A 25,233-nucleotide genomic window follows, 5' to 3' on the forward strand; every position below is an offset into this window, starting at 1 on the left:
GTCAGAAACGTTCGCTTTGCTTGGGGGCATGATTCCCAAGTCATTTACTTGACCTAGTTTTTGCCTGAATTAAATTCATTTGAGTAAAACTATTTTCCTTTTTTTAAACTGAATTGTAATTAATGTGTTTCAGCTTCATGAATGCCCACCTAGCTGCCATACAGACAGGGACTACAAATCAACAGAACAGAAATCCGCATCCTTCCTCAGATTCACTGAGAAGCAAATCAACCTTCAACTTTCCCCCAGCTCCTCAGAAGCAATAAGCCCATTGGAGATACTATATATTCAGTGCCTAGTTCACTGGCACCAACCCCAGAGAGCCTGGCAGCCGAAGGAGGAATGTCACCCGGGTTTGATCTCAGTGGGAGGCACAAAGCATACCACAAATACAAGGGTTGCTAGACCCATAAATTAAACTGGCGTTTGGAAATTCGCTTGAAGATGAAAAGTGTTAGTTATTTCCACTTCATCTGTCACTCTGGATGAGACACCGGAATAATATTTGGATTCACTTAAACAGTCTCTGTAAAAACAAACTTCAACAGAGGCAATACTAATAAAAAGAGAAGTAATCCCCTAGTGCCCAGCCACTCTGAGAACCAGCGGGAAGGCACTGATCTAGAATGCTTTCCTCATGATGGTTTAGGTAATGATCACACTGCTTTGTGAGCTGCTTCAGGGGATGTATCTGCCTCATCCTTCCTGGTCAAAGACAGTCAGATTAATGTTCTTCACATTTTTGCACTTTTGACTCCAAATCAATCATCTATTACTAAACACCCTGCCTGAAGTTTCTGCTCAGGGTTTCTCCTCCAAACGGCTGCTCATTGGGAGCATTCTGCAAACGAAGGCAGGAGAATCGTATTCCAGGCAACATTTAAACAGAGGCTGCTTAGCCAGGGTGGTATCTTTCCCCAGTTTCACTAAATCAGAACGTCTTCCCAGATTGGAGTCCTTGCTAACACAGAGTTATGAGGGAGAAGGTATGGCCCCTTAACGTTCATAAACCATTAGAACTTACTAACAGTAAGCCCCACACTATGCTAACTCAGGAATTCATCATTAAATTTCTGGCAGTGTCCATAACAATGGGACACGTCCCTGGCTCAATTCCATATGAAAAGATAGGACATACTTACATGATGGGGGACTCTTTCAAAATCATGAGTTCCCAGGAAAAAGATTTGGGGGTCATGGTGGATAATCAGCTGAACAGGAGCTCCCAGTGTGATACTGTGGCCAAAAGAGCTAATGCAAACCTGGGATACATAAACAGGGGAATCTTGGGTAGGAGCAGAGAGGTTGTTTTACCTCAATATTTGGCACTGCTGCGACCGCTGCTGGAATCCTGTGCCCAGTTCTGCTGCCCACCATTCAAGAAGGATGTTGAAAAATTGGAGAGGGGTCAGAGAAGAGCCATAAGAATGACTGAAGGATTAGAAAACCTGCCTCATAGTGATTGTGCTCACCGAGTCTATCTATGGAGCTTAACGACGAGAAAGCTGAGGGGTGACTATAAGTATCTCCGTGGGGAACAAATGTTTAATAACTGGCTCTCCAGTCTAGCAGAGAAAGCTCTAACACAATTCAATGGCTGGGAGCTGAAGCTAGACAAATTCAAAATGGGGAAAAAAGCATAAGTTTGTAACAGTGAATAATTAGCCATTGGAACAATTTACCAAAGGGTATGCAGGATTCTCCATCACTGAACACTTTTAAGTCAACATCGGCTGCTTTTCTACCAGCTCTGCTCTAGGAATTTCTTTGGGGCAGGTCTCTGGCCTGTGCTGTACAGGAGGTCAGACTGGATGAGCACAATGGTCCCTTCCGGCCTTGGCGTCTACGAAAGGCATGCACACCAGTAGCCACACCAGGGTGTGCATCCTGCCACTGCTGTGTACAACTGCAGAGCATCCCTGCTGTAATCCATGTATGCAACAAGGCGCGTTATGTCTCCCACTGAGAAGCGCTACACAAATTCTTCCAGCTTAGGGTATGTCTACACTACAAAATTAAGTCAACTTAAGTTAAGTACCGCCACTGCAGGAATTACTGTCGTTTTTCATGTCCACACTACTCTCCTTCTCTCCGTGGTGTGTGTCCTCACCAGGAGCACTTCCACCCACTGAAGTGAGGCACTGACAGCTGGCGCCTCTACCCCACCCCCCGCCCAAGCTGTCAGCCCCATGGCGGGGGAGGGGCCACTCCAGCTCTGAACCCCACGCGGGGTTGACAGCCAACAGGTGATGTAAGTAACGCAGTGTCTACATGGACACTGCATCACCATGACTGCACCACCCGAAATGCTAGGCCGCTCGCGGAGGTGGAGTTATTAGCTCAGTGTGCTGGGCAACATACATCTGCGGGAGCAACGCTGTAGCATAGAAAGGTACAGAGTCAGGCCAAGGTAAGCTGCCTTGCGTTGACCAAACGCTGTAGTGTAGACCAGGCCTTAGCCTGGGACCTGTGTCCCAAGCAGCCTACACTATGGAAATGCTCCCCCGACTGCATGGTGAAGCCACAAAAAGAGTTAAACAGGCATTTGCCCAGTGCATCTCCCCACTCCCACTGGTGACCCAGAAGGAATTCTTTTTGCTAGTTATTGAATAATAAAATAACTAACGCCCAATTGTCCGACTGCACCATTCCCGTCTAGTGGGATTTAGCCCTGGATTGTCAGCATCCCTATGGGAGTCAGGCACCTAAGTTACACAGACTGTCAGACCAGATGAGCAGAATGGCCCTTCTGACCCTAAATCTGTGACACACACCTTCTGCTGAGGGTGCATGGAGGAGCTGGGTATACCATGAGGATTTTCCCAGGCCTCTAGGAGGCTCGTCCAGAACTCAAATCCCGGGTGGGTGTGGGGATGGGTATTAAGGTGGCTTTGAGACACCTTTGTCCGTGCTTGATCCTGGGTTGCTCCAAGGGCTGGAGAAGCCCTGGGGTGACTTAGATAGCCCTTGGGCCCTGTCTGCTTTAGGGCAGTCTCTGTGGGCTGCCTCAGGTATCCAGGCCAGGGTGCTACAGCCCACCAGAGCATGCCCCCAACACCAGAACTCAGGAGAGTGCCTGGAGGGCAGCCTTCCAGCTGCTTCTGCAGTGCTTGCATTGGGAGAATCCTCCTACAGCCAGCTACAGGGGCTTTAGGGCCCCTTGGCACCTCTCCAGCCCATACGCCTGGTGTACAGGGGCTAGAATAGGGGTGAGCATCTCACTCCCTTAGGCTTCCTTTGAAAATCCCATCCCATAGCATTCTGCAGCTGGGACAGCGCCATGAATCTGAACCGGGGCAGGTTTCCTGTGAATGGCATCCCTCGGCATCTCCCGCCAGCACTGCCAACCCTCACTGAGGCCAGTGGCTGGGAAATATCAGTCAGCAACTCCAGTGACAGTTGCTGGGGAGACGCACCATGTGTTTGTATGAACACCCCTCTGAATCCTGCACTCTCCATCAGCATAAAGCTTTCTCCCCACAGCACTGCAGGCCAGCTCAGGGGAGGGACAGTTCCTGGTCATTTAGGAGAAATTCATGAACATCCGCTTTCTCTTGCACGCTGTTTTTCCGCTCTAGAACCTTTGTTTTCCGAATTGATCATGCTTTTGCACCAAACAAGCAAACACCTGCCACCTACCAGGAATGCTGGGTTCAAGGCTCTTACTAAAATGTGAAAGATTAACTTCCCCACTCCACCAGTAACCTGAGAACAAGCAGGCTGACCAATAATTATTAACCGTTCTGGTTCCCTAGGGAACTTTTAGTGACCTCCCTCCCCCAGTTAAGTCCCTTAGGTCTGAACTGGAGCAATTATAGGCACCAATTCAAATATTTTTTAAACTTAGAAACGAGGGAACTTTGTGATTCTATGATTTGTGAGACCAGTAAATTTAAAAACAAACAATCATAGTTTTTCTTAGCATATGTTGCTCCTGTACAATTGGGTTCTGGGTGAAAGGAGTTCAGTCTAAGACAAAATTCTAACTGCAAGCACGACTGGTTGTTAGAAACAACGGGGCTCTGTTCTCATGGTAATATTCCACATAGGTTTAAAAGAGTTCCGTTTACAACATTGTATAACCCTGTTAAAATGCGATCAGTTTTAAAACCATGTCTCCACTAATCACCTGCTCTCCTTGCTTGTCTACGGAATTGCAACTATCTTGGCAAATAGTCAAATATCTGCTAACAAAGATAGACTTTGGTGCCATTAACATTTTCCAGCTAACACACAATATTTTATCAGCCAAGCCAACAGGCAGCGAAGGAGACAAGTATTTTTAGAAGAGCGCAGATTCAAACGGCTCTTCACAATTGAGCCTGCACTTATTCTGTCAGGGACTTGGAAAGGATAACAGAGCAGTGCTGGGTGCTGCGGAAAGAGTGCACCCCCGCTGCATCCCACCCTCTAGCTTACAATCCATGCCGCATGCTTTTGCTCCCATTCTTGGCAAGGATACGCAAACTTTCCCAGTGTAAACGATTTCTGAGAAATGCACATCCATGCTCTCCCATGAGTGTTCACTAGGACATTGCCACAGCCTCCGTTCAATCTAAAGCCCTTTTGACCCCCAAATCTAGGCAAAGCCCCACCAATGAGGACCACATCTGGGACAAGTTTCAGGCTTTTTGCTGTAGTCCTGTTAAAAAAAAAGGAATTAAGCAACCAAACAATCAAGTTACACCCCGCCTCTCTCTCTCTCTCTCACACACACACGCCCACTCTCTCCCTGTCCATTTTCTACTCCTGATTTAATTGGAACCGGTGATTTTGGGCTGTGGAGGACTTACCTGGTATTTATCTGGATCAGCCCCTCCAGCCTGACCCACAAAGAGCCCAGACCCATCCTCCAGTTCCATCTCATCGGGAGAACGCTCAAAGCGAACCCGGCGAAACTCCTCACAGTTCAGGTACAGAACCACCTCGTCATCCTCCACGCTGATGGCAAAGCGAGTCCATTCGTTCGCCAGGGAAGGCACAGAGAAAGTTGCAGCTGCATACGAGCTCTCGGAGCCCGGCTCCGTGTAGTAGAAGATGATCTGTTGCTTCCTGTCCTGCACGGTGGAGAGCTTCACTCCAACGTAGATGACAGTCTGCGAGGCATCTGTGATGGCAAAGAGCACGCCAGCCTTGTCGGTGGTGGGCTGAACGTGGAAAAGGAGCGAGAAGTCTCTATAAAAGGGGCTAGGCAGATGGTACCGGGCCACTTGACCGGTGTTGGCATCTGGCCCGAAGACATAGGCAAGAGTGTTGTCGGGGCCAATGACTTTGGTTATTTGCTCCGGTGGGGGATCTCCAATCAGCTGCAAAAGACTCACTTCTGTGCTGAAATGTTCTGTAAGAGAAGAAAACAGAGACGTCAAAAGCAAGCACATCCTGGTTGAATGCAACAGCGGGACGGGCCCCCTCAGAGCCTCGGCTGGGAAGATGTCAATGCCGAGTGCACCAGAACTACAGGCCTCTACTGCCCACACATGCCACCCGCAAGAGATCACCTTGTATGCTGAGGCCAACAGGGCTCCGTGCAGACACACAGATTGAGCATGCGTGTGCCGCTGCCAGGGTAGGGCAGACGTTTAGGACGATTGGAGCAGAGCACGACTGCTCCGGTGCTAACCGGTCACATCAGGAATAATGCTAGTTCCTAGGCTCTCCTTCCTCGCTGCAGTCTGCACTGCTCCAAGGCACCAGGGCTGGGAGTTACGGAGATGCCCGGCACCGTATTAGCTGATTGGCCAGAACGCTGGGCGAGTATTTTAAAACTGCTGCTGTTCTTCTGAAGGTGTAACATAGCGACTGTGGCTGTAGGCTGAAAGGTTCACACTCCCATCTCTGCTCATTCGGTTCCGACATAAACTGAATTAACCCTGGCGGGTCCTGTAGCTGGTTAGCCTGGACTTTTTAAACACTCTCTTTCTTGGGTAAGGTTTTACTCTGGTGCCCTGGTGTTAGTGGCTGGATAAATCTGATCTGAACTGGGGGCACTGGGTGTGTAAGTAAGGCCGTCTGACAATGAGGCGGTACTTGGGGCTAGCTAGACTGGCAGAATCACTGAGTTCTCTCCCAAAGACGAAGACAGTCAGCGAGGCAAACTATGTTTATATGGCCCCCTTTCTGATCCCATTCCCTTATTTCCACCCCAGAGGAAACTCTCCTACATGCCTCCACTGGGGTGGGAAATACCACCTCTGGAACAGAAACAAGAAGCCGATCGCATCAGGAGTAAGCGGGTTATCGAAGCAAACAAGGGGGATACATTTTGTGTTTCAGTGCCTAGGGTCCGAGACAAGCGAACCCTGCTGTAGCAGACCATTAACAGCAGTTATACAGAGCCACAATTATTAGGAGCTTTGCAGGCAGGCATGTGAGGTCCAAGGAGTGTGTTACATTTTGAGAGCCCCGTTCAAACGCTGCACACAAAATTTGCTCTGCTGAATCAGGGCTTAAATTAACTGGGTAAACTTTTTGTTCCCACAACAAAAGAAAGTACAGTATGTTACATAAAAACCAGAAGTGAGGGCTCACATCCCCTTTGGTACAGACAGGCAGCGCTGGTGTGGTTCAGCCAAGGTTTTTAATTAAAGGCTTTATCTGGGATCTCCTTCTTGTTCTGTCCCACATTACTGAAGGTGGCTGGTAGCTTCAGATAATGGGAGTTGGATGTGAGCTGTTACACGTCCGGGTCACCAGCTGTCCAGTGTCTCTCCTGACCTCAGAGGAGATGGAGTGGGCGAGAGAAGCAACTAACACACTAGACACTGAGTCCAGGAGAGAGAGGCTGCAATTCTCGTCCAAGCAGGGCCGGGAGGAAGTGCCAGCTGCGAGCGAGGTAGCAGTCAGAGCATGACCGCCCGAGGGGCGCTGTGCTTGGATTCATACAGGAAGGCGCTCCTGCTTGTGACAGACAACAGAAGCTTATTCTCCAGCTACCCTTGCCAAACTTGGCCCAGCAAGTCCAGTAACACCTGTCTACCCCTGTCTTTCCCATTTCCTTCCTCTGTTTGTAGTTTAGTTCCCACACAGGACAATGAGGATGGTTTCCAATGGAAATGCCACAGCACAGCCAAGGGAGAGATGGAAGCAGGCAGCATGTAGAGATGGAATTCATACGAATGACAAACGCGTCTCCTTTCTCTGTACAGTTCGAGGCTTGGAGTGTCAGCCGGCACATACATCAATATTACTAATTATTTTTCCTTACAGCAGCCAATAGCTACAGTTCATACAAATTACACAAGAAAATAGAGCGGAGTCCAAGGAACACCTGCGGCCATCACTATCCCGGAAACGCTGCCCTTCTCCAGCAGCCCAGGGTTTTAATCAGCAGAGGGGATTATCGTCAAGGGGAGAAGGGAATGTGTGCGCGTGGGACCCGGGGAGTGATAGGTTTCTCTGTTCCCTGTCAGATTCCCCCAAGGAGAGCAAACACACGCTACTTCCTTCGAGGGTTTATGGGAGAACTCCCTCTGTCTCCCAAGAGCACATCATGTTTGACAGGCATAAAACAAGTTACCTCATCAATCCAGACACACGAGCTTGGCTCTGGAGTGGCTTCAGACAGTAGCCAAGGGCCCTCGCAGGGCAAAGCAAAGCACAGCCATGGGGTAAAGGCCACGGGCACTCAGCAGCCCTTCCGGGGTTCATTGGGAGGGATATCAAGGGCTTCAGTTCAGCCGGAGAGAGTTCGCACATGGGGGTGAAAAGCCCAGACAGGCTCGGTCAATAGAAAATAACCAGACTGCCAGTGCCGGGACCGATCTGCGATGGGCACGTGTACAGCTCAACCGGTTTCACGTAACGCAGCCCCGCGGCGGCCAGGGTACGCTCAGCAGCTCCCGCACAGGGCACGTCTAGGAGGCGTGACGGCAGCACGCGCAGACATACCTGAGCTGGGCTCGCTCTAGCTAGACCGACGCTCGCGCGAGTAACAACCGGAGCCTGCGGCAGCAGGGGCACGCTCTCAAATGCACACCCAGGTCCTGGGCAGCGTTGCGCTGGGGAGGCTACTGTCAGCAGGGCTCCCTTTGGTGGGGTCTAGCAAGGTCACGGGTAGCTCAGGTACGTGCCCCTGTGCTGCGATCACACCTGCTGACTGCTGCATGGATACACCCGGCCTGGGCTGGTTTTAATGGGAGCGTCGGTCTTCTCATTCCCTGCTCTCCTTGTCTCACACAGAATCATAGAATTCATAGAATCATAGAATACCAGGGTTGGAAGGGACCTGAGGAGGTCATCTAGTCCAACCCCCTGCTCAAAGCAGGACCAATCCCCAATTTTTGCCCCAGATCCCAAATGGCCCCCTCAAGGATTGAACTCACAACCCTGGGTTTAGCAGGCCAATGCTCAAACCACTGAGCTATCCCTCCCCCCCAAAGACCTTAAGGGCCACTGGTTTGCTGCCTGTGAAGACTCCAGCTCCCCACAGCCCCGACTGGCACTTGGGTCATCACAGGGAACCTGGAGACGGATCCATTAACTCTCTGCTGCTCACGCACTACTTTTCCCCGAGGAGGCGCCCGCCCGCGCGTGTGTTTAAATGCCAGGATGCCTGCTCAGCCCGTATCTTGTCTGACTGGCACCTGACGTGGCACATGCCGGTCAGAGAGGATGGTACGTACGAGTGCGACGTGGAGAGACAGACGGAACGTACCTCTTCTGCTCTGCCCTGGCGGTGGATACAGCTACAGTTAGAGATGCACCATGCCAAGCAAGCCCCAGCCCAGCCGCCTCAGCCATTAGCCCTGACCTGCACCCCACCGCGGCCCTGCAGGCCTTGCTACACTCTGCTAGTTGCAGTTTACAGACTGCAGAGTTACCTGGGTGCTAGAGGGAGCTGGCCAGAGCTAAATCAGGTTCAGACCCATGTTACACCCAGAATCAGGGTCGTCATTTCTATGCAGCACGTGACAGAGGTGGGGGAGTCTCTATCGAGTGGAAGCAGCAGTAAAGAAACGGTGAGGGCTCTCAGAAAAGGCCGTTTGTCACGGAGTCTCCGGGCGATGCTCTGGAACTGCTCCCTACAAAGCCAGGCAGGACTCTGGGGAAGTCTCCTTTCTGTGAGCAGACTGCCTTCAGGACACGCAGCTCACACAGCTTCCACCTTCCTGGGTCTGACCTGGGAGCATTCAGCATCCTCTGCCCCTCCGTGCGCTTCCCACAGCGAGTCCGCTCAGGCGGGGTCCTGGGGAAGCCAGAGGGTCCTGCCCCGCAACTTTGCAGTCAGACGCAACTCTCAGCCAGCCAGTAAAACAGGTTTATTAGACGACAGGAACATGGTCTAAAGCAGAGCTTGTAGGTACAGAGAACAGGATCCCTCAGCTGGGTCCATTTTGGGGAGCAGCGAGCCAGAAAACCACGTCTGCACTTCACTCCATGTCCCCAGCCAGCCCCAAACTGAAACTCTCTCCAGCCCCTCCTCCTCTGGGCTTTGTCTCTTTCCTGGGCTAGGAGGGCACCTGATTCCTTTGTTCTCCAACCCTTTAGCTCTCACCTTGCAGGGGGGAAGGGCCAGGCCATCAGGTGCCAGGAACCAGGGTGTTGGCCATTCTCTGTGTCCAGACCCGTGCACACACCTGCCCTCTAGGGCTCTGCAACGATCATACACCCTTATCCCAGCACCTAGATACTTAAGAACTGCCTAGGGGAAACTGAGGCACCCCCACAATATTCAGAGGAAACATTACCCGCTTTGTCACAGCGTTCTCCTGGGATAACTCTGGCAGCCAATAAAACCAGTCAAGCCTGAACTAGTGCACAAAAGTATCTGTTTGAGCCTGGCCCCTCGTCTCTGGACTAAGGGCTTGCCATCAAATCCCCCGTGCAGTGCTGTGGTGGTGTATTTGGGGGGGCTGGGGGCACACCAGTATGAAAAGGGCTCAGGGTGTTTCCCCACTGCATCTGAAAGCCCCGAGTCCTGCTATGGTGCCAACATTCACACTCACCAAGTTACAACTCAAATGCAGTTAAAAGGAAAACACAACATGCTACAGGTTAATTGCTTAACAAGGCCTCGAGTAACGGAGGATGGGGCAGACATTGCTCTAGCTCTGCTCGGCCCTTTCCCTCCCCTCCCGCAGCTATGCTAGCTTGCATTAGGCCGCTCCTGCCCCCCGGGCACCGAAGAACGTGGCTCTTGCCAGCATACTTTGTGCCAGTGTACAGCGCTGCTGGTGTCCTCAGCGTGCGAACGTCCCACTGACAAATCACAGAGACAGACCAGCACTAGTCCAGGTCCTCAGTCGTGACTCCATTCCCAAGGCCCCGCTCCCAGGTGCCCCAGCCCCTAACGGAGAACGCTGCAGATTCTGAATGCTCATGCGAAGCAGCATCTGTTGCTTTCTGGCAGCAGCTGCGCTCTGGGGGCCAGATGACACTAGCACCTGGTTCAGTGGCGTTTCAGTTATTTGTTCTTGGATGGAAAATCGAATTCCTCCTACAAGCGCAGTGGGATTCCCTGTGGCAAGCCTCTCCGGCTCTGCTGAGGGGTCAGGCTGGAAACTTCTTCCTGCGAATGTGAACTTTGCAACACTTCCTTCCCTTTCCGTTCTCACAGCTCGGCCACCGGGAGCCTACACAGCTCTGACAACTCTTTGCCAGTCAGCCAAAAAGGCTACAGTCCTGGGGAATCTCACTGCACCGCAGAGAGCACCAGGAACAGACCAGCGTGCTTGGGAGAGGGGAGAGCGGCATCCCAGGGCAGCAGAACTCCCACAGGCCTGGCCTCCACAGCACGGCACTGGCTTAACTAAAATCGTTTGTCAAGTCAAGTCAGTGAAACCATTGCACACCCGGCCAGGATAACAACAGCCTGAGCCCAGTTCAGGGGGCCACCACATAATGCACAGGCTTCCCCATCTTGACAACGGTCCCCCAGCACACAGGGCAGCATGCCCAATGCCACAGGGGGAAGTGCAGGCTCACTCTTCTCAGGACACGCAGGTGGATTCTCCGGCTCTCACAGCCTTTCAGTCCCAAAGGAGGGATTTTAAAGAGCTGTTCAAGCCCATTCCCAGGTACTGGGCTTGGCACAGACTCACGCTGTGGAATTCTAGGCCCCATGCCACAGAAGGGGTCAGTCTTGACCATTATGGTCCCTGCTGGCTTCTGCATCTTGGAACCACTGGTGGGGCACAGGACTGGCTGGCAATGGAGTGGCTAGGTCAGATGCTTTGTGAAGGACCTTTCAGGTAGGCACAAGCTCCTCAGCACAGGGGAGGAGAGGAAGTCAGTGGAAGGCCTCAGGTGCAGATAGAGCAATGGGCAAGCAGTGACAGTATTCTGAATGGACTCGCAGGGGATGAGGTTTCGGTAGTCAAGCCACGAGATACGGAGATTTGGTGGTGTGGACCGAGAGGAAAGTCTGAATCTGCTCCCTGATACACAGGCAGACATTTCCAGTGATGGGGTCAACAGCAAGATGTAGGTGTTTGCAATATTTTGCAAAAGCAAAATATTTGTAAGTCAAATTTTGCACCTACAAGAGAATGTCACGTCAGGCTTAGGGGCTTGAAGGCATCTTAGCCATGGAGGTGGGGCAGCAAAGGAAGCAGCATGAATTGACAAAGCACCACACTGATCCATCGAAGGCAGACAACTCAGTACAAAGTCTTTGTTAGAAATACAGGAGGTTGTGGGAGGAAGCAAAGATGTGGAAGGAAGGGACAGGACAGAAGACTGCTGAGAGAGTACAAGATCCCCAGAGACTTGAAGAAATATCCACATGTACAAACCTAACATTTTGCAGGCAATGGGGAAAAAAGGTGACATCTGGTTAGAGCCATGTGCATTTTCTTTAAGCCCTGTGGGTATGCCACACCACAGGTCCATGGTGATAGGAGTGTTGGAGGGGCCTTGGCCTATTTAACTAGTGGGCGTGTCTGCCCCCTGGGGGAGCAACAGCAAGTCCCGTCTACGGGGACTGCCGGTGAGAACGGAAATAAAAGTCCTCCTCCCGCCCCACCAGCACTGCATGGGAAAGTCTCCTGGATTGACACTCCATGTCTGGAGTCTGAAAGCTTCCAGATGAGCTAATTACAAGACGACAAGCCCTTTTATTCTTCTCAAGGCATGTTGGGGTTTTCTAGCCAGAAGGGTCTCTCCTACCAGCCTTGGCTGAACATCTGGCTCTGTGCAAGTCAACCGGCAGTAAATTCCTGTTGTTTTGGCAACACTGTGCATCCTCTCCCCAGCGCCCACACACTGGGCGCGAGATTTTTCCTAGCGTATGTCAACTGTTAGGGCTGGTGCCAACTTGGAGCCAGTGAGCTCCACTGCACTGCCATTTAACTCCCAGTTTACCGAGAGCAAGAACTCAGACTCAGGACCCCCCATTACCCTGCAATTAGAGCTGCTCCTTGTTTTGTTCTGAACACACATCATCTTCCTTGGATCACTCCAGCGCCTGCCAAATTAACAAAAACCTCTTCAGCCAGATTAAACAAAAATCTGGACCCAGAAGTGGCAGAGGTGCAAATGTACACAGGTTACAGTTACAGCAGAGCAAGATACAGTCAGAAATGTGCCCTGACTCACTGGCCAGGAGCTGTAAAGACCCCGTGGCACAACGACTGAGCACTGGCTGATCCCCCACTTCAGATGGGATTCTGGACGCATTTCATGAGCTGGGCACACGGCAGAAAGTGTGCAGGCTTCAGTCCTTAGTAAGCACGATACAGTCAACCTTTAGGAAGATTTTGAGAATATTCAATGAAAAATAACTTGGTTGCTCCACTGAAGTCAGGGAACGAGAACATTGGGGTCCCGGTAGCCTGGGCTCGCTCAGACGGCAGGTGGGCCACATCTGTCAGACAGCTCAGTATCCCTCACAGCCATATAAATGTGCACTGCAGGATCCACGAGAGCGAAGAGTTAATGTGCTGAGCACTCATCCTTCCAGGAGGACGGCCTTAGGGGGTGTGTGGATTCAGGTGTTCTTCTTTGGCCCATTCCAAGCTACGACAACAGCTTGGCCCAGTTTTGAAACTGTGACTGTTTTTGTGGCAGGGGAGAGGAGGTGTCTCCAGCTGTCTGTCCCTTCCTGCAGGACACAGTCCCCACAATAGCAGTGTAAGTCTAGCCTGGCCTGAATGGCTGAGCTGGGCTGTTATGTGGCAGGTGAGACTGGGGTTACAAGGGACCTCTGATGAACAGCTGCGCTAAAGAATGCTGTGACCATCACTCTCCGAAGCCTTATATGTAGAGACTCTAGGCTCTCCAGGGCAGGGACTGTCTTGTCTTTTCATTGTATGTACAGCACCTAGCACGGGGGCATCTTGATCCTTGACTGGGGCCACTTGACGCTACCACAATACAAAAGCAAATAACTTTTAACCAGAGTTCTGGGAGACGGCTCTGCATATTCCCACTCGGGGGTATGGTGCCCCCTTACAGTAAAAGCCTCTTCTAGCAATGTCAGCTATAATGCTCTTGCGCCTCCACCCACCCCCACCCCTCAGCATCACGATGCACAGAGGGCGAGGCAACAAAGGGGCAGAGCGGTGCAGGAGGCTGGGGAAGGCAGTGGGGACACCACTGCAGTTCCTTCCCCCACAAAGCCAGAGATACCGGACAACAAGGACTCTGGCAGAGAGGGGAAGGCAGGTGGGAAATGTGACTATGCAGAGCCATCTCCTATAACTCCAGTTAGAGGTAGTGTTCACTACTTCTTCCAGGGGCTCGGCATGTTCTCACTGATGGGACAGATGGATAAGCAGTGCTGAAAACTAACCCAGAGGCAGGCCCAGAGTCCTGGCTGAATAGACTGAAGCACCATCTTGCTGAACATGGTGGCCACCCTGCAAGCCAAGTCCAGAGCATAGTACTTGCTGCAAGTCCGCCCAAGTCCAGTTTCAGCTTTCAGCAACTGGCACCAGCCTAAGGCGGGCAAAGGAAGCAGCCACAGACCTAGCAGAATGCGGTCAAATCACAGCAGGTACAGATACTTTTGCTAGTGTGTAACACTCAGCAATATATTGTTTAATCCACTGAGCAACAGTCTGGGAAGAACCCACATACCCCATGCGGTTCTTGGCACGATACGAACGATCTAGGCGATTTATGAAAACCTCTTACTTCTGTCCAGGTACTGGGCGAGAGCTCTTCTATCATCCAAAATATGTAGAACCAATTCCCCCTTTTTAAAGTGCGGCATAGGGGGAAAATCCAGCTAATTAACTGTCTGATTGATGCGGAAATCAGACACCATCTCAGTTAAAACTCTGTGATCAGGACTGACAACTACCCTGTCCTTATGAAAAGCAGCACAAGGTGGGTCAGTCATACAGGCATTCAGTTCACTCATTCTCCTGGCTGATGTGATGGCAATAATGAAAGCTGTCTTGATAGATAAATGGTAGAAAGAAAACACAGTCAAAGATTCAAAGGGTGAATTCACCAGCATGGCCAACAACAAACTGAGATCCCAAGGAGGAACAGGCTCTCTCACAGAGGGACACACATTTGATAACCCCTTCATAACTGAACAATGACCAAACAGCAATCTACCATCAACTAGAGCAGGGGTGGGCAAACTTTTTGGCCCGAGGGCCACATCTGGGTGGGGAAATTGCATGCAGGGCCATGAACGTAGGGTTGGGGTGCAGGAGGGAGTGCAGGAAGTGGGAGGGGGTGCGGTGTGCAGGAAGGAGCTCAGGGCAAGGGGTTGGGGCAGAGTAGGGTGTAGGGTATACGAGGCGGCTCAGGGCAAGGGGTTGGGGTGCTGGAGGGAGAGCACAGTGAGGGAGGAGGCTCAGGGAAGGGGGTTGGGGTGCAGGGAGGCATGCAGAGTGCGGGAGGGAGCTCAAGGCAGGAGGTTGGGGTGCAGAGAGGATGCAGGGTGCGGCAGGAGGTTGGGGTGCAGGCAGGAGGCTCAGGGCAGGGAGTCGGTGGAGAGGGGTGCAGGAGGGGTTGGGACTCCTACCCGGAGCCGCTTACCTGGAGTGGCTCCAGGGTGGTAGCGGCACGCACCGGGGCCAGGGCAGGCTTCCTCCCTGCCTGCCCTAGCCCCGCGGCACACAGGGAAGCGGCTGGCACCACATCCTTGTGGCCCCGGGCGGGAGGGGGACAGAGGGCTCCGCACGCTGACCTTGCCCATTGGTACCTCCCCCGAAGCTCCCATTGGCTGCGATTCCCCGTTCCACAGGCAATGGCAGTGCACGGAGCCCTCTGTCCCTCCTTCTCCCCCGGGGCCACAGGGACATGGTGCTGGCCGCTTCCGGGAGCAGCGCGGGGTCCCTGGGGCCACAGAGGGGTGGCAGTCCCGCGGGTCAGATCCAAAGCCCTGAGGGGCCAGCTCCGGGCCGTGGTTTGCCCACCCCTGAACTAGTGTGAGATATGTGAAGACGGCTGCCAAATGAACCTTTAACAATGAGCTGGAGAACCCCTGATGCTTCAAGTACATTGGTACTCCAGAACACAAGGAACAGGAGCAGAGACAGGAGAAATAGGTTATTCCTTTATGCAAGTCTGATGTCTGGACTACTTTAGATAGTAACAGTTTCTAGTCAACTGTTTTCATGAGTTAATTAGCATGTCTCACATAGATGAAGAACATGACTGTTCAAGAGCAGGCAGAGACAGAATCTGATTGCCCACACCCTCAGGTAAGCTCATGGGCTCAGATGAACGATCCTGCTGGGACAGGAAAGGACTCATTAAAACTCCACCAGAAATTGAAGGAGATCAGTAAATCACTGCTGACATGGCCAATCCAGGGCAATGAGTATCATCCGTGTGTTGTCCTGTCGTATCTCCCTTATCACCTCTGAATCAATAGGAAGGGGGGAAAATGTGTACATCAAGCCCTTCCCTCAGTGCAAGGAAGGGATCTGCAGCAGCAGAGGTGACACTTTCTGTTGACCCTTGGTCTGAACAGGTCCAGTATTGGTCGAAGCCAGCTGGAGAATACAGTTTGGACCAACTGATTCTTTAGGGATCATTCATGCAGCTGAGAGCTGTCTCTGTTGAGCTGTCTCCCCAGCCAGATGCAGGGCCACAGGACAAACGTCATGACAAATACACCAGTCCCAGACTTCTCCCCTCTGGACACAAGAGTTGATGTAATACTTCGCTGATGTGTTGTCCATCACCACCTGCACGACCCAGACGCAGGGATCTCTCCTGAAAGGACCAGTGCCCTCAAACTGTCAAATGACTCAGATGCTCTCTCCAACTCTGTGACGTCGCGTATGAAGTCACTGTGCAGGATGGACCCGGAGGATTGAACTGTACACCTCAAGACCACCAGTCTGGAGAGACTAGGAGATTCTGAGGCACGGTGATCAATAACTGAAGGCTGTCCTGCCTTGGCCTGTAGACCTGAGCTATTCAGTGTTGCAAAGGGCTCATACTTAGATGGGCAAATGGGACCATGCCAGTAGTGGCTGTCATAAGACCCATGAGACACACGATGAAGTTTACATCGCTAGATCTGTTACAGGCACTGGCTCATCTTGAAAAATCTGTCCTCTAGCAGAAACACTCCGCCTTCCACAGAATCTAGCATGGCGCCTATACAGGGGATCCTTTGTGAAGGGGAGAGGATCGACTTTGGAGAATTGAGAAAGAGCCAGAGGTCTGAAAAGAGATTGGTTGCAAAGCTGATATGGTTTAATAGGTAGCCTTCAGGAGCCAGTCATCTAAACAGAGGTAAACAAAAATACAAAAATACCCTGATTCCTCAGATGAGTCGTTACCACAGAGAAACCTTTTGTAAAAACTTTGGGCGTTCTGAAAAGACCAAATGGAGCACCCTGTACTGGAAGTGGTGACCAGTCACCCTAAATTGAAGGTATTTGCAATTATTTTGGCAAACTGAAATATGAAAACACTTGTCCTTTAGACTGAGTGATGTGAACCAACCCATGACTGATCACGAAGGAGATAGGACATCTCTTGTATTGGACAGAGGCAGTGGAGGGACTCCTAGCGGAGGGAACCCAGAGAGCGAGCTGTCAATCCCACACCCTTCAGTTATCCCAGCAATTCATCTACCTTTTCGCTGAAAAGACCCTCCTCCCCAAAAGGAAGGTCCTCAGCTTAGTTCTAGTGTCCACAGCTCGGGAGAAGGAACAGGCTTGCGGGCTCCTGACGGTCACAGCAGATGCTAGTGCACTGGAGGCAGAGCCCCGAGCACTAAAACAAGGCTCTAGGTGCATGTCTGGCTACCTTCTGGCCCTCCATTGGGATGGCATTCGCCAGCCTTCTTCTCTTATCCAGCAAGACCTGTAAAAATAAAGTAATCTTTTCCCATAGATTAAATCAGCAAAGGGCCATGACCGCCTGATAATTTGCCACTTTAATGCCCAAGACCGAAGAGAACACCTTTCTCCCGAGCAAGACAATCCTTTCCCCCTCTTTATCAGTTGGAAAGGAATGTGATAGTCTGGACCTCGCCCTGTTACTGGCAGCAGCCACCACCACCAGTGAATTAGGGACAGCGTGGGTGTACAAGTAGGAAAACCCCTGAGGGTATCTGATACAACTTGTCTGCTTTCCTAAATACACGTTGGCAAGAAGCAGGCACGGTCCACATGGATTTAGCTGGCTGTAGCAAGCCATTCAAAATGGATAGAGATAGTCTACTCCTCGAAGCAGTCACATTATATCAAACACTGGGTGAGAAGTCTCTTCCACAGGCACTGCAGGAAGATTTGAAGGTGGCCACCATAAGATCCACCAAGTTATAGCCGAGCATAGCATCCTTGGGAGGAGAGAAGGCCAAAGCCACCCTGATATATTCATCCAGTGGTGAACTGGGCTCATAATCCATTTCCAGATGCTCCTGATCAAGCAGAGAGGAGCTACCTCCTCGGACATTCAGGCTTCACGGTCAGTAATGCCGATGGATCAGGAGGAGTCAGATCCATGGATCTCTGGACCACTAGATCCTTAACAGGCAAAACATTACCTCTCCATCCACTCGAAGGGTAATTAAAACACTCCTGAGGTGGCCCCCAGTAAGGCCACAGGCCCCCAGACTGCCAGTATCCCCAGCAACTAGGGGTTGGGGACGTGCCTGCAGAAGGTGGACCATAGGCTGGTCTTCTCTGTTCTTTCTCTAGCTCCCTCCTTGGATACACTAACGGTAATAACAGAGGATCTGAAGGGAAGAATGGAGATCCAGCTCTTTGTCGAAAAACTGTAAGCGGAGGAAACCTAGGCGGAAGAATCATAGGGTGGTCTGGGGGAACATACCAGCATCTTCTGGCCTCCTCCTCCTAACAGGGGATGAGGAAGATGACCTCGGATCCAGGGAAATACGTCTCCTTTGGGAAACCCTGTGTTTCCCACTGGAACACCAATGAAGCAACTGGAGCCAGCAAGCGAGCCCAGGCAGTCACGGTGACAGAGCACTCCGGAACGTAGGCAGAACTGACCCAGGAACTGACAGCGGATCCGTGGACGACATCATCAGATCCAATGTCAGCCATAAAGCCATATCCCTTGCTATGGAAGACGGACCGGATCTTCACTTCGGAACCATTGTCAGACTAGGACAGACCTGACAGCAGATGCACTGGAACCAGCACTGTGAACAGTGGCCATTTTGTCTCTATGCTTCTTTTCCTTCAGTGCTGTGACTGGCGGAACTGAAGGCACTGACCGCCCCGATTCTGACGCACTGAGCAACTCCATCTTCCTGGATCTGGAAGCGGGAATTGAAACAGGCCCTGGTCCTGCAGCTGCAGGGATTCTGTCGGGGTCAGATAGTTAGCAGGAATGAGATACTTATGCCTGAACTCTCTCTCGACCTCTCTTCCGGAACCGGGGCAGTTAGACCCAACCACGCTGCTCTCAGTTCGGACACTTGCAGCCTCAGGGATTTGACTCAGGGAGATGCAGGAAATGAGTCTGACCCAACAGGGGTAGCAGCTTCTTGGAACCCTTCAGTCACTTGGAGCTGCTGGTAGCCACAGGGGCAGAGACTGGCCTCTTAGACTAGGATTTGAGTCCTGACCAGGTCCAGAGGGTCTGACCTCAATGGCTTCCTTTAGGAGGAGGAGCTATAAGAGAGTCTCTCTGTCCTTGCGTGCTCTGGGAGGAAAAGTTTGCCAAACTGAATATCCAGGAGGGGGACTGTCCTTCCCCCAGACACTTGAGGCACCGCACTTGGTCATCAGATGTGGAGAAGACAGCCAGACAGGAAGCACACCACTTAAATCCCAGCTTCTTCTGTTTCTTTGGTTCCTCCATAACCCAGAACTGGAAGAAACCCTTATTCACTAACTACATGGAAATGAGCTAACACTATCTATTTCTAAGCAGAAAAAAACTCCAACTCCAAAGAGCCTGGAGCAGTTCCCATATGTCACAGCACACGGCTGGAAGGAAGTGAGATGGGGAGGGTGCTCCTGCCCCTTGATAGCCTCGCCCCCAGTGCGTCGTGATGCTGGTGGGGGATGGCGGGGGGGAAGGAGGAGTACTCCAGCATAGCCGTTCTCAAACTGTGGGTTGGGACCCCAAAGTGGGTCACGACCCCCTTTTAATGGGGTTGCCAGGGGATGCCTGAGACTTGTTGGGGCCCAGGGCCTAAGCCAAAGCTCGAGCCCCCTCGCCCAGGGCTAAAGCCAAAGCCTGAGGGCTTCCGCCTTGGGCAGTGGGGCTCAGGTTACGGGCCCCCTGACTGGGGCTGAAGCCCTTGGGCTTCAGCTCTGCCCCCCGTCCGCCCCCCCTTGGGCAGTGGGGCTTTGGCCCCCCACTCAAGATGGTGGGGCTCAGGTGGGCTTAGGCTTTGGTCCCCCCTCCTGGGATCGTGAAGTAATTTCTGTTGTCAGAAGGGGGTTGCAGTGCAATGAAGTTTGAGAACCCCTGCTCTAGCGGACACTGCTAGAAGGGGGGTTTTACTGTAAGGCACCACAAGGTGGCGCCGGTCCCATAAATGGGAACATGCAGAGCCACTCAAAGAAGAATTACGGGTTTGAGAGAGGAGAGATATTACTGTAACGCCTCTGGTCACTGTGGGGTTGTGACACAGAGACCCCGGCAAAGGGTCTCAGCTCTTTGCAAATAACTCTCACTTCAGACCTGACAAACTCATTACACCAAATGTGTCTTGCAGGACGTTTATCTGTAACAAAAAGTTAACCAAACCAGGAATTTGGCCAGAGGGGGTGCATGCATTTGGTAATTCTCAGCATTACTGTAGTACAGAAAGCCCCAGGAAGGGATCAGGGCCCCTCACCGCACACACACAGATGATCCATGCCCAAAGAGCCTAGCTTACCATCAGCCGAGGCAGAACACGGAAAGCCAGGCAACAGCAATCAGTTGAAGAACACAGACATTCAGGGAGAGCCGCACCCCCAGAGGACAGGAGCACACCAGTTCACACACGTGGCAGTGAAGGGGCACACATGCAGAGAAAGTCATCCTGCTCCACATCCCCCTCCTTCTCAGTGGGCAGGGAGCTCGGTGAACCAACCTGTCCATAGCCAGGGTGATGTACACTGCTCCACCCGCACCAGAGGAAGAGCTGCATTTCTGCAGCTCTCACGTGATCACCACCATGATAGGCAGATTTCTAAGGTCCTCGATCCCAGACTCCACCGGAACCGCGCCTTTGACACTCTCCTCTCTCCACACCCCTTGAGGTAGGCTGCAGAGAATCATGCTCATCATGGAGGGCTCTACAATGCAGGAGGGGTGAATGTCCTTTACAGCCCAGAAATAATCTGCCTGACACCAAAAATAAAGTACCACTGAGAAACCCTGGGCTGCTTGAGAGAAACACTAACCACATCTGAACTCCCTGCCTCACAAACAAGCCAGTCATGCTGGATTTGTGTCTGTCATGCCACCACTGCCCATATAATCTCAAAGAGAAATGATCTTTTAACAAACTTAAAAGAAGGGTCACCAGAAAAATGGGTCTGTGGATGGTATCTATCAACTTGTTTATTATAAAAGACACAGATAACTGAACTCCCTGGAGCCATGCTACTCCAAGTGGTGGCCCGGGGACCGGTGCCAGTCCGCGAGCCATCGGCTGCCGGTCTGCGCGCACATTGGAAAAAAATATTGCCAGTCCCCCGCATCTGATAGCTTGAGAAGCACTGGGCTAGAAAACACCACTTCTACTGGCCGCTGAAGCACAGAACATTTGTTGTAAGCAAGAGAGACAAAGCGCGTTCCAAGTATGTAAATTTAAGCCATCTGATCTCAGCAGCTGTTGTGTGCAGTTCTATACAGTGCCTGCGATCGGACCGTGGAGTGGTTCTGGGAGAACAGGTGGAGCGAATCTTTCACTCTATGGTATAAACACACCGCACACAGGGAGGCAGGCAGACCTACAATCGGAGCACTTTGCTTTCCCAAGAAACAGCAAAGGGCCTCTCGTGCCCCTACATTGAACAGATTGCACCTCCTGGTACCTCCCAACAGCGGGCAAAGATGCCCACAGCAATGCAGGCATTCTGGACAGGAAGCATCACATACTTGTGGGAACAGGCAAGGAGGGGGTCACGTTTCAAAAATCTATGGATCTCGCTAATATAGAGCTAGATGCGACTGTGGGCAATGGCCACAGCACCCTGTGAAAGTGTGGGATTGCCTCTCCTAACATCCGTCCACTCCTCCCTGTTTACAAAGGGGCTGTAGAGCAGGGTTTGGGGCAGCCTTTTAAGTGCACTTGAGGCAAATTTGACTATTGTACGTACACCACCCTGCTCTCAAAATAGCTTGTCAGTGAGTCCATTTGGGAGAATTACATGGGTTTGGTTCCAGGACGTACTGGAAGTATTTCAGTGAGCAAGAAACTATTATTTTAAACGGGATCACTCAAGATCGCTTTTTTCCACAACTGGACTCAGTCAAGTCTGACCTCCAACATAACACAGGCCACAGGTCCCTGAATTAACCACTGCTTCAAGTCCAATAGCTGTCCTGGAACGAGAGCATCTCTCTTAGGAAAACATCCAGTCTTGATTTAAAAATGTCCAGTGATGGAGAACCCACTACCAATCTCATGGTAAGTTGTTCCAAGGGTTAATCACTTTCCCCATTACAAATTTGTGCCTTGTTTCCAGTTTCTCAACATGCTTCTGGCCCACTGAGCACATGCGGCAAAGAGCTGTCAACATAAAAGTTAGACTTTCCTTACCTGAAACAGTCCATCAAGATTCATCTCAAAGAGTTTAGAAGTATTTCAGTAACCAGCATTCTCCTTGTTAACCCTGACATTTGAGTACCACCAAGGGGACCAGTCAAGGTCCTGTGGCGTTGGGTGCTGTACAAAAAGCCAGGGCCTTTCATGCGGCGATTACCATCGGTATTGCTCAAAACCATACAAACTCCTGATCTCCCATCGTTTGGTTCCAGCAACTTTCCCTCCCTAGCGTCTGCCCCACATCCCAGGCAAGAAATCCCCGGACTTTCGCAAGAGCACTCAGCACACAGAAGGGTATGTCTGCACTGGGACAGTCAGATTTGGGCTCGCTCTGCTTGAGCTAGTGTGGTAAAAATACCAGTGTGGACACTGCAGCTTGGGCTCTCAGGACCATGCCCCGGTCCCACGGGTCCAAGCGCTAGGAGCTAGTTGGAAGTCTCTGCCTGAGCCGCAACGTCCCCCCCAGCTATTTGTAGCATGCCAGCTCGAGCCCCACTGGCACGTGTCCGTCCACCCACGCTGCCAGGCTCACTGCCAGCTGCCGTGCAGGTACATCCTGCCACCACAATGCAACCTGTGGCTGCTCCTCCCTCCCCCACATTGGGTTCTGCTCCTGCAGACTTCTGAAGGGCAGCGCGTCGCGCCCCAGAGCCGGATCCCCTGGCCATGAATCCGGGCAGGTATTTCAAAGCAGAGACAGAGCCTACGAATTCCGTCCCACCAAACCAGGGCAGCAGAGCAGAGCTGAAAGTGAATGTGTGTTTAGGGTGGTGCCAGTGGGGCTGATAAGAAGGGGGACGCAGACAGGGGGTTTGCCAGCAGGGTGGGTGTCTGAACTCAAAGAGAAAGACTGCAAGGAGAGCTGTGTTCACTTCTAGGGCTGACCAAGAGATTCCCCCGTGCTGCTGACTACAACAGCGTATTGTCCTATAGCCGTTTGCAGCTGAGAACATGACGAGAAAGGAATGTCAGAAAATTTGGGATATGATGCAATTATTTTGCCCCTGAGCTGGTGCCATGAATGGAACAGTGGCTGTTCCAAATCCTCAAGGTGCTGAAACTCCCCGCAATATCATAGGAAGGCTGATAAAACCTATGCCAGAGGCTGTATGGTCTTTGAAACAACTAGAGTCTTATTGAGCCTATGGGATCCACGTCTGTCACATGCAGAGCACTCGGGAAGCCAAAGCGTAAATTATCAATCCTTTAAATCCCCTAAAGCAACAGTAGAAAAAACAAAACAACTTTTCACCCAGTAAAAGAGCAACTGAAAGAGTTAAGCACGCGGTTAGAAGCTGCTGAGGGATGCAGCAGCTTCTCCTACACATGTAAGAGCTCAAGGTGAGAGCAGTTCTGCCTTTGGAAAATACTGGTTCTGATACTCCTCTCTTCTGCAACACTTTACACCAGTGTAAACCCTCGGGGGCCGGTTCCCTGTTACTCCATTTTGAGCATGGGGCAGAAACAGAGGACGGGGGTCTCCGCCATCTTTACACTCCCTATATTCTGAGACCATGCAGGGACCTGCCTGGTGTCCAGTGAAAGTTAAAGCAGTCTCAGAGTTGCTCCGAGTTATGTTCCACTTCCCACAGCCCCTTGTGGCCGCAACTCCCACACTGCCACCGACAGGCTCAGAAACCAGATTGCAAAAAGTCTGTAATTTAAAACACTCTCATGAGTTTGGGGGCTCGACTCTGGCTCCCTGAACGCCTCTGGCCGACGGTAGTGAAATGTCCCTGTTGGTTCTGGAACCCGGACTCTGGAGCATCACACTGGCATGTAACAGTAACCAGAGACTGAACCTTACACAAAGCGATGCTGACCTCAACATCGACTCCCTCAGCTCGGTGCACAGCCGCAGGAAACCATGTAAACAGTTCAAAGGAAATGTGCTCCCTGATAGCCATCTAAGGCCCAGATCCTCAGCAGCCCCTGTGACACACTGATCTCACTGCAGGACTGGGGCAAGCTTCACACGAGCACGGCCAGCTCTTCCTCTCTCTCTTAAAGCACACCTTGTTTTAATCAGATCTCTCTAGATGTGCATTATACAGTACATACAAATATCCCTCCTGACCCGCGGAGCATCAGAAACAGGCAGCCTTGAGTTCTTAGGAATATTAAGTAACGAAGTAATGTAGCAGTCTGAGTGTGAAGAAAAATGTGAAATTCCCATGTACTCGGAGCTAAGACAGATTTGCGTGTGGAGACCACACTTGGCCTTAGATGGCACTTTTCATGTCCTAGCAAAGGAACGAATCCGACAGCAGTAGTGGAGTGACTGCCTACCTGAAAGCAGCAGCCTTCCCATGCTCTCACGCAGCCTCGGGTGTTACACCTGTTTTCCAAGCTCTCCATCGAGCATGAACAGGACCCAAAAGGAGGGACTCCACAAGACATAAGAAGGGCCATACTGTATCAGACCAACAGTCCCTCTAGCCCAGGGACGGGCAAACTTTTTGGCCTGAGGGCCACATCGGATTTCCAAAATTGTACGGCGGGCCAGTTAGGGGAGACTGTGCCTCCCCAAATAGCCAGGCGTGGCCCAGCCCCCGACCCCTATCCAACCCCCCCCTGCTTCTCGCCGCCCTGACATCCCTCCCCGGGACTTCTACCCCATCCAACCCCCCCCATTCCCCGACGGCCCCCCAGGAACTCCTGCCCTATCCACCACCCGCTGCTCCCTGTCCTCTGACTGCCCCTGACCTTCCGCCCCTGACTGCCCCCCACCACCCCATCCAACCCCTCCTCTCATTTCTGACTGCCCCCCTTGGATCCCTGCCCCATCCGACCACCCCTTCTCCCTGTCCGCCCCCGGAACCCCAGCCCCTGACTGCCCCCATCCAACCCCCCTTCTCCTTCCTATCTGCCCCCCCAGGACCCCTGCCCCCATTCAATCCCCCTGTCCCGAGCCCTCTGACCGCCCCAACCCCTATCCACACCCCTGGCTCCTGACCACCCCCTTGAACTCCCCAGCCCTCTATCCAAACCCCCCTGCTCCCTGCCCGCACTGCCCAGAGACCAGGTCCGGCCGGGCTCTGCAGCCGCGCTGCCCCAGGAGCTCGCAGCACCCCCGCCCAGAGCATTGCGCAGTGAGGTGCGGGGGAGAGGGGATAGCGAGGGGAGAG

The 25,233-nt window shown here is 52.0% G+C and overlaps 1 protein-coding gene across 1 annotated transcript in view; it reads right to left on the reverse strand.

Annotated features, from left to right (window-relative positions):
- The window catches only part of COL18A1 (collagen type XVIII alpha 1 chain), a 96,294-nt gene that overhangs the window by 62,043 nt on the left and 9,018 nt on the right, over nucleotides 1-25,233 (reverse strand). The window contains exon 2 of the mRNA XM_077829973.1: nucleotides 4,794-5,338. Coding sequence (XP_077686099.1) covers nucleotides 4,794-5,338 — 545 coding nt within the window. The remainder of the gene's footprint in view (nucleotides 1-4,793; nucleotides 5,339-25,233) is intronic.

Source organism: Eretmochelys imbricata, chromosome 11 (assembly GCF_965152235.1).
Source record: "Eretmochelys imbricata isolate rEreImb1 chromosome 11, rEreImb1.hap1, whole genome shotgun sequence".
Taxonomy (NCBI): domain Eukaryota; kingdom Metazoa; phylum Chordata; order Testudines; family Cheloniidae; genus Eretmochelys; species Eretmochelys imbricata.